Genomic DNA, 10,099 nt, shown 5'->3' with positions numbered 1-10,099 from the left:
CCTTTACTCTGCGTGTGTGTGCGTGTGTGTGTGTGTGTGTGTGTGTGTGTGTGTGTGTGTGTGTGTGTGTGTAATGAAGAGAGAGAGAGAGAGAGAGAGAGAGAGAGAGAGAGAGAGAGAAAGAGAGAGAGAGAGACAGACAGACGGACAGACAGACAGACAAAGAGAGAGACGGAACAAGACAGAGAGATAGGGGTAGAGAGTGATATAGGGAGAGGGAGAAAGGTGTGTGTGTGTGTGTGTGTGTGTGTGTGAGTGTTTGTGTGTGTGTGTGTGTGTGTGTGTGTGCGAGAGTGTGTTTGTGTGTGTATGTGTGTGCTTGTCAGTGTGTGTGTGTGTCTGTATGTGTGTACGTGCGTGTGTGTGTGTGTGTGCGTGCGTGTGTGTGCGTGTATGTGTGTGAGTGTTTGTATGTGTGTGTGTGTGTGTGTGTATTTGTGTGTGTGTGTTTGTGTGTGTGTGTAATTTGAGAGACAGACAGACAGACAGATAGACAGACAGACAGAGACACAGACAGATAGACAGACACTCAGAGAAAAACTCAGAGAGAGATTTTGTCCAACATACAGAGGGACACTGTATGTCAATTTAATGCTTCAGACATAAAATGACGTCTTCACGGTTGAAAAATAAGTATACTGGCAAGAAACTCTGAATGAGCAACAAGAACATTAGTATTGAAAAAGTGACATGAACACTTTATAATTGAAAAAAACACCACCAAAAACACCACACATATTTAAAACAATGCAATATCAGAATAATAAACATAGCAAATTACATTAATTAACACAAAAACATAACCCCCAAAGACCTGCTTCCATACAAACAGAAAATCCATAAAACTATATCAAAAGAATATGTTAGTGAAAAACAATACCACTTCATAAGTAAAGAAAAAAGTTCCACAAGGAAACATATATACATAAAAGCTGAAAAAGAACGAGTTTCTTAAACAAGACGACTCTCATTAAAACAAACAAACAACATACCATCAAACAAACACATCCAAATACACAAACACACACACAACAAAAACAAACAAGTAAACACATAATTATAAACAAACGAACACATTCAAATAAATGAACTCGAATAGAGAAAGGTTTATTGATATAAAAATGTACACATTTGACAGAGAAAAGAAAAGACCTATGAAGAAGGTTTGCTCCAAGCCACACACACACACAAAAAAAACAAAATTAAAAAATAAATAAATAAAAATAATAATAAGGCAAAAAATAATTGTAGTAGCAAACCTGCATGCAACTGAGGTTTAAAAAAAAAGAAAAAAAAAAAAAAAAAAAAAACTCGAATAGAGAAATAAAGCAGACGCACAGCGCACTTTGAAGCTTAAAAGAGCATGGGCTAGACAATGTTAAGATAAAAAAAAGGTAGGTTGTTGGAACGTTTGTTATTGACAAAAAACGTTACATTCACAAATATATCGACCCAACGGTCTTTTAAGTGCACAGACAGATAATTAGTTACGACAACTTATCTTGATCGAAGTTTCTACCGCCTGCTACGAAGCCGCAATCGAATAAATCTGAATGGATGTTTTGATTCTGAAAATTGGAACGTTGGGCGCAGTCTCTTTGTTTTTTTGGATTTAGACAATGTTAAGAAATAACTCTTGTCAGCGTCTTACGGGGGGTGGAAGAGTTGCTCACCCTTGGAAATACTGGGGCAAACATTTCCAAAGTAACAGTGGAATCCTATGAACGTTTGTTTGTTTGTTTGTTTATTTGTTGCTTAACGCCCAGCCGACTACGCAGAGCCATATCAGGACGACTATGAACGATTGACATTCTACTGTAGTGACAGTTAGCTACGATCTGTGTTGTCTTGGCTGTTCGTTCAATATTACGTTCTTTTTGTTGGAATTAAGTTTGCACATCGGAGCCGATGTGAACAGATCCTGCAGCGCACAGATTGCCGAACACGTGTGGAAACGCACTACTTGGTAGAGATTGGCCTAAAATGTCACGTGGGCTTGTTTGCCTCAGTATTTCCAAGGGAAAGTAACTCCTCCATAACACACAAAAACCGACAGTTATTTTCGGAATTTTTATATTGAAAAGAAAAAAAATTAACAAACAAGGAAAATATGATAGAAACGAAATACAAAAGAGACGAATCTGACCTTAATCAATTACTTACCATAAGTATTCAAAGTCTGAGACAAAAGGGGGAGGGGTTGGGTTGCCGGGTGGTTGAGTTTGCGTTAGGACGAGACAGTAACCAGGGGCGGATCAGTTGCTTTGTAAGGGGGGGGGGGGGGGCACTTTGAATCGAAAGTGAATGTGATGGGCGCGAAGCGCCCGAATTTGCTAGGGGGGCATGCCCCCCCCCCCCCCGGAAAAAAATGTTGCCCAAAGAAGCAAAATGGTGCCATCTGGTGCCATTTGAACTTAGAAATGGTCATAGAATCAGCATAGAAAAATCTTTTTTTTTTTTTTTTTTTTTCGGGGGGGGGGGGGGGGGGGGCACGTGCCCCCTGTGCCCCCCCCCCCCCTCGTCCGCCCCTGGTAACAATAGGCCTATATCACAGGAAAAGAGAAAGATAGTAAAAGTCATGTTCTGAACGGACGACTGTCATACTTGGTCAACAGAGTAGTAACAGGAAATCAGTCCAGTCTAGTGTTGGGATTATATTAAAGGTATAATACTTTAAAAATATAATGACGTCATGGATGGATGACGAACGCAAAACTTGAAATAAAACTTTTTAATAGGCGTGTGAATATTTATGCCAAATGTCATTGCATTTGCTCAACTCTTTCATATGATGACAAAGAACTTTCTTTACTACCGTGTTGTATTAGGCCAAAAAGAAAAATATGTCTGTTTCCGGTAACCCGACCGACCCTATTTTTAAGCGCCGACCCTAAAGGTTTTTTTCGCTTTTGGCAACAACAAAACAAAAAAAACCAAAAAAAAATGAAGTCAAGTATACTTTATTAGCGTTTAAAAAAAACAACAACCGTAAACAGACGTTAACAAAACGTAAGAAAAAGGTAAAAAAAAAAAAAAAAAAAAAAAAAAACAACGACCGACCGACCCTATTTTTTTCGGCGAAGTTACCGGAAACAGACATATTTTTCTTTTTGGCCTTATCTTGCGAAACGGCTCACCTTGTGTTATGCGCAGATATGGCGTTCACAGGTCACCTAAAAGGTTTTTCGGACGCTGAAAATGCCGCAAAATAGATGTACAAACTGCAGACAAATCGCCATGCTTTTCCTCAAAAATGCAGTATCGACCTTGTTTTCGACCCTTACTGCCCTAACTAAGGGGAGTGGGGACAGGACGGGACGGGGGTGGGGGCAACACGACAACAAAAAGACAAAACAAGAACATGTCGAAGGAAAATCCAGTTGCAATGAATTTCGGGTATACACGAGATAGGGATGCACAACGCCACCAATTCAAGCAGAACGATTTTTGTAACCAATATGTGACCCTCCATCACGAAATGAGTCGCATGTCACCTCGCGCGGTTCTGCGCTAGGCAAAATATAAGCCCGGGCCGGGGGTCACTAGTAACAGTGTGAGGGTCACCATAGTCACAGGCTTATAACTCGATGAGTGTTCACTCTTTTCTAAAACCGTTTTCACCACTAGATAGAGAATAACAAAACTCTTTCAGAAAATGTAAAAATATGAAAATTATGAAAAGGTGACATGCGACTCATTCCGTGGTGGAGGGTCACATAATTATTTCTAACGTTTAACAAAAATATTTGTTCCTCTTACTCGACCTACTCTCCTATTTCCTCATAAGCCTGGAACTTTTCTCAATTTACCTTTCAACAGTTATAGCCTTACAACACAGAACACACAATTTCAAAATATACCCATTACTACAAAAATCCGTGGACTTGAAAACTATATATGCATGTAAAGTTGAAAAAGGGGAGCTGGAAATATTTGTTTTGGTTTACCATCAATAAAAACAAGAATCAATGCGATGCAATTTATCAAAAAGGTATGCACATGAATTCAAAGTGACCATGCATTCATTCCCGTCTGGCGTCCTAGGTATCTTGATCTTGACTTGGGCTTGTGCTTACGTGTACACACGAAGGGGGTTAAATCACTAGCAGGTCTGCACATAAGTTGACCACCACGCCACTGCGCCCGTCTTGGGTTCGAATCCCGGCCACGCCTGGTGGGTTGATTAAGGTGTAGATTTTTGTAGGATCTCCCAGGTCAACTTATGCGCAGACCTGCTAGTGCCTTATCCCCCCTTCGTGCGTACACGCAAGCACAAGACCAAGTGCGCACGGAAAAGATCCTGTAATCCATGTCAGAGTTCGGTGGGTTATAGAAACACGAAAATAGCCAGCATATGCTTCCCCCGAAGTCGGCGTATGGCTGCCTGAATGGCGGGGTTAAAACGGTCATACAGGTAAAACCCCACTCATGCAAAAACCATGAGTGAACCTGGGAGTTTCAGCCCATGAACAAAGAAGAAAAAGAAGAAGATTGTTGGTATGAGTCCAAGTGGAGGGATGGCCTTATCCTGTGTCAACAGCTTGGTCAGATCTGAGATGGATAGAAGAATCGTTCACACGGGAAGAACAGTGCCTTTAAGCAATCCTGAGTTAGATTCTGGTGCGATGATTTTGATTCTTTGTGAAGATGTATTGTTTTACTAGTAGCGAGTAGTACATGTCTTTTAGTTTTTTTGTCCCAATGGGGCGCTACATTTCAGCAATCATTGATAGTCTTGATCACAGACGGCATACACAAATACGCCAAATTTGCGATAGAAAATAATACACCGTGAACTTCAAATAACTCTTTACGTAATGACAGTTATTTCGTCGGTATTTAAAGGGGAACAACTTTGTTTAAGTGACTTGTAAAAGCATTTGCAGAGTTGTTTTCCTTGACTCAATCTCTTCCTCTGCCCTGTCCCATCATCGACATTGGAACTTTTTTCCTGGGGGACAGTTGGGTTCTGACGACTCCTCTCAAGAATGACAGAGTTGTTTACCACCCTCCTCCCCCCCCTGATTAAAAAAACCGGACTTATTAGAGTGGTGATGCCGTTGTGGTTTTGTGTGTGTGTGTGTTTTTTTTTTTAATATTTTTTTTGGGAGGTGGGGGGGGGGGGGGGGGGGAGGGGGTCGGACGAGAAGGGGGATGTTACTGGCTCAAATTCTTATTTACAATTTACAATTTACAGTTAAAACAACAATGAATAAAATAATAATCTTTGAGTGTCTGTGTGTGCGTGTTTGTGTGTGTATGCCAGCTCAGCAGCTGCAATTGAATCGAAAACCTTTCCCAAGAGGGATAACTCGTCAATGGTAGACGCGAGCCAATACTGCTGTCTTGTCCCCCTTGCTTCACTTGCCTTTACCCTTACCCTTTTTCTTTGTTAAACAATATCCCTGTAAAAAAAAAATAACGGATAAGTACGTGCGGTCCTTCATAAGAAAAGAACAAAAAATGTGTGATTTGAGAAATAGAAAACAACAATTTAATGCTGGAACCATTAAAAAAAGAAGAAAAGAAAGAAAGCCCGCTTTAGATTTATTCTTGAGTTGCCGCCATCGTTATTTTGAGAGAAATTCAAGTTTTACGCCCTCACGGCAAAGCCATTAGGGGCATGTTCCCGGGTTTTAACCCGACTTTAGATGAGATACACAAGTGTATGCGTGTTTAGGTGGTATCAGCCATCTGCACTTATGGCAGAATGACCGAGGTCTTTTACGTGCCACTGTGGTGACACGGGGGTGGGAGATGGATACCGTCTCTGGGTCTGCACATAAAGTTGACCTGTGTCCGTCCCGGCCCGGATTCGAACCAGCGACCTTTCGATCACAAGTCCAGTGCTCTACCACCTGAGCTACCCGGGCCCCCCATCGTTATTTTCAAGTGGCCGCTATTTTTATTCTCGAGTGTGTGCCCTTCAAAGTCACAAACAAGCAGAATAAGCCGTGTCCAGTAACTTTTCAATCCACAGCAGTGAAAGGAGTGAGAGGAGACTTTTTGCAGAAACAGTGTGGTTCACGATGGAGTCCGTGTGTGTAAAGAAGAGAATGTTGAAGAAAAAGTGACTTCAGTTTCCCAAAAATGCAATACCAAGCAACTCTTCAACCCGCAGTAGCCTAAGAGGACAAAAAAGAACGGAGAAGAGAAGCGTGTTATAGCTGTTAAAGACAAACTTCACTCAGACGCCAGCATGTGGTCTGCTTCCATCATTTTTTCAGCTAAAGTTTTCCTCCCCCTTCATACCATTCAAGGATAGGCCATTTACTGATAACGGTCAAAGGGAGCTAATCTACAACTGCCACAATAGCAACGTTCCGTACTTGTGTAAGGACCATAGCACCTTGAGTCTTGGGTCTGCACTGTGTCTTCAGTTCCACGACAAAAGCAATGTCCAATAACTCTTCAACACGCAGTAGAGAAACATAAAACAGAGAGCGTTGAAGAGATTGCAATTCATTCCACGAAATAGCATTGCCTTCAATCTGGGATAGACAAGTGTGTTACAGCAATTACATTTTTGTATTGTATAAGGACATGAGAATCTTCAGTCTTGAGTCTTGACTGTGTCCTCATTTAGACGACAAAAGCAATGTCCAATAACTCTTCAACACACAGTAGAAAAGAACACAACAGAAAACGTTGAAGAGACTGCATGACACTGTGAGTTCAATTCCACGCAAAAAAGAGAAAAAGCAAAGGCTTCAATCCGCAGCAGTAGAGGACGCGCCGACGGCGACAAAGGGGCGAGAGGGGAGTATTGCAGAGACTGTGTCTTCAGTTCTAGAGTGTTACAGCAATTTAATTTTATTTTAATTTTATAAGGACATGAGAATATTCAGCCTTGAGTCTTGACTGTGTCCTCAGTTAGACGACAAAAGTAATGTCCACGAAAAAAAAGCCACAACGTCTTCAATCCGCAGCAGTAGCTCCAGAGGACGATGACGACGACGGCGGAAGAGGGGAGTGCTGCAGAGTCTGTGTCTTGAGTTCCACAGTAGGGTTGGTGTTGGCGTACAGAGTGCTGCAGAGATCGAGAATGTGTGTTCACTTCCAGAGAGTTACAGCAATTTATTTCTTGTATTGTATAAGCCTCGAGTTTTAATTGACTGTGTCCTCAGTTCCACGACAAAAGCAATGTCCAATAACGCTTCAACACGCAGTAGAGAAGAACACAACAGAAAACGTTGAAGAGACTGCATGACACTGTGAGTCAGTTCCACGAAAAAAAAAGAGAAAAAAAGCAAAGGCTTCAATCCGCAGCAGTAGAGGACGATGATGACAAAGGGGGGAGGGGGGAGTGTTGCAGTGACAGTGTCTTCAGTGCCAGAGTGTTACAGCAATTTAATTTTTGTATTTTATAAGGACATGAGAATCTTTAGCCTTGAGTCTTGACTGTGTCTTCAGTTTGACGACAAAAGTAATGTCCACGAAAAAAAGCCACAACGTCTTCATTCCGCAGCAGTAGAAGACGATGACGACGACGGGGGGAGAGGGGAGTGTTGCGCATGCAGAGTCTGTGTCTTGAGTTCAACGATGGGGTCAGTGTGGGGGTAGGGAGGGAGGTTGAGGTGGAACTTCTCCTCCAGCACGAAGCGGCCTCCCAGCACGTGGTGCTTGCCTCGGAAGGTGCTGGCGCACCTCTTGGGTGCCGTCAGCGAGATGAGCATGTCGGGCTGCAGTCCTAGCTCTTCCCTGGGCCCCTCGTCTACATCCCAGCCTGCAAGGTATCAAATCAAATCAAATCAAATCAAATCAAATGTTATTTTACGAGGGGAGTGGCATAAGCAATTCAAACGAGCTCTTTTTTTCAAACCAACCCTCACCAGAAGGAATGTCAATGCTGCAGATGGGAACGTCAGTGTGGATCTGCTTCAGCTTGTCTATGATGATGGAGAAATCACACACACACACACACACACACACACACACACACACACACACACACACACACACACACACACACACACCCACATACACACACACGCACACACACACTAACACACACCCCACCCCCTCCACAACAACCCCAAATCAACCCTCACCAGAAGGAATGTCAATGCTGCAGATGGGGACATCAGTGTGGATCTGCTTCAGCTTGTCTATGATGATGGAGAACTCGGAGGTGGCGGGGCCCACGTAGTTGTGTCCGAAGATGGCGTCCACCACCACGTTGTACGAGTCCGCGATCAGGTGCGCCTCGGAGGGAAAGAAGGAGAGGAAAGGCATGTCCATCTGTTCGCACTGTAGCCTCAGGTTCTGGAACAAGGGCCTGTTGTTGATCTTGGGGTAGAAGACTGACGGCTTGTAGCCCTGGAAGGGGACCAAGAAATCAGTTGTAAGCTTTGTCATGAATAATTTTGCTAATTATATTGTTGTCGGGTTTCATTGATGACACCGATGATAACATCTGTTTAGGTTAAATACTGTAGCCTCAGGTTCGGGAACAAGGGCTTGTTGTTGATCCTGGGGTAGAAGACTGACGGATTGTAGCCCTGAAAATGGACCAATCAATCGGTTGCAAACTTTGGAATGAATAATGTTGCATATTTGTTTTTGCCGGGCGCCATTGATGACACGTATGATGAAATTTTAGTCTGCCAATATTTTGCATGACTTTAACAGCACTGAAATAAAACAAGAAAATCATCTTTAGTACGCACAACGAATTTGTTCCTAGTTTGTTTGTTTGTTTGTTTGTTTGTGTCAATGTATTTTATATGTTTTTATTTCATGATTTTTTCTTTTACTTACAAATAGTTTGAGGTGTCGTGCACACACCAATCCGTCCCCTCCATTGTTGCCAGGCCCGCAACACACCAACACTGCAGCGTGGTCCTTGGGTAGTGTTTCTGGCGGGTAGTACTGCAACACAGGCCGCACAACATGGATATCAATACAAGCATTGTATGTTGTTGCCAGGCCACACAACGTGGATATCAATACAATCATTGTATGCTGTTGCCAGGCCACACAACGTGGATATCAATACAATCATTGTATGTTGTTGCCAGGCCACACAACGTGGATATCAATACAATCATTGTATGTTGTTGCCAGGCCACACAACGTGGATATCAATACAATTATTTTGTGTGTTGTTGCCAGGCAACATAACATGGATATCAATTCAATCATTGTATGTTGTTGCCAGGCCACACAACGTGGATATCAATATCATCAGTGTATGTTGTTGCCAGGCCACACAACATGGATATCAATACAATCATTGTATGTTGTTGCCAGGCCACACAACGTGGATATCAATATCATCAGTGTATGTTGTTGCCAGGCCACACAGCACGGATATCAATACAATCATTGTATGTTGTTGCCAGGCCACACAACGTGGATATCAATACAATCATTGTATGTTGTTGCCAGGCCCCACAACATTGATATCAATACAAACATTGTACGTTGTTGCCAGGCCACACAACATTGATATCAATACAATCATTGTATGTTCTTGCCAGGCCACACAACGTGGATATCAATACAATCATTGTATGTTCTTGCCAGGCCACACAACGTGGATATCAATACACTCATTGTATGTTGTTGCCAGGCCCCACAACATGGATATCAATACAATCATTGTATGTTGTTGCCAGGCCCCACAACGTGTATATCAATACCATCAGTGTATGTTGTTGCCAGGCCACACAGCATGGATATCAATACAATCATTGTATGTTGTTGCCAGGCCACACAACGTGGATATCAATACAATCATTGTATGTTGTTGCCAGGCCATCAATACAATCATTGTATGTTGTTGCCAGGTCACACAGCTTGGATATATCAATACAATCATTGTATGTTGTTGCCAGGCCCCACAACATGGATATCGATGCAATCATTGTATGTTGTTGCTAAGCCACACAACATGGATATCAATACAATCATTCTATGTTGTTGCCAGGCCACACAACATGGATATCAATACAATCATTGTATGTTGTTGCCAGGTCACACAACATGGATATATCAATACAATCATTGTATGTTGTTGCCAGGCCCCACGACATGGATATCAATACAATCATTGTATGTTGTTGCTTGGCCACACAACATGGATATCAATACAATC

At 42.4% G+C, this 10,099-nt stretch overlaps 1 protein-coding gene across 1 annotated transcript; it reads right to left on the bottom strand.

Annotated features, from left to right (window-relative positions):
* Window positions 1-5,219: 5,219 nt before the first annotated feature.
* Window positions 5,220-8,958, bottom strand: LOC138951348 (NAD(P)H-hydrate epimerase-like). Its single transcript, XM_070322968.1, has 3 exons — window positions 8,761-8,958; window positions 8,052-8,319; window positions 5,220-7,726 (listed from the first exon to the last, which is right to left on the bottom strand). Exons 1-3 carry the CDS (start codon window positions 8,956-8,958, stop codon window positions 7,458-7,460), a joined length of 735 nt encoding a protein of 244 aa, XP_070179069.1. The 3' UTR covers window positions 5,220-7,457.
* Window positions 8,959-10,099: the final 1,141 nt, after the last annotated feature.

Source organism: Littorina saxatilis, linkage group LG16 (assembly GCF_037325665.1).
Source record: "Littorina saxatilis isolate snail1 linkage group LG16, US_GU_Lsax_2.0, whole genome shotgun sequence".
Taxonomy (NCBI): domain Eukaryota; kingdom Metazoa; phylum Mollusca; class Gastropoda; order Littorinimorpha; family Littorinidae; genus Littorina; species Littorina saxatilis.
Note: the sequence above shows the minus strand (reverse complement) of the source record. Positions and strands in the feature narration are given on the sequence as shown.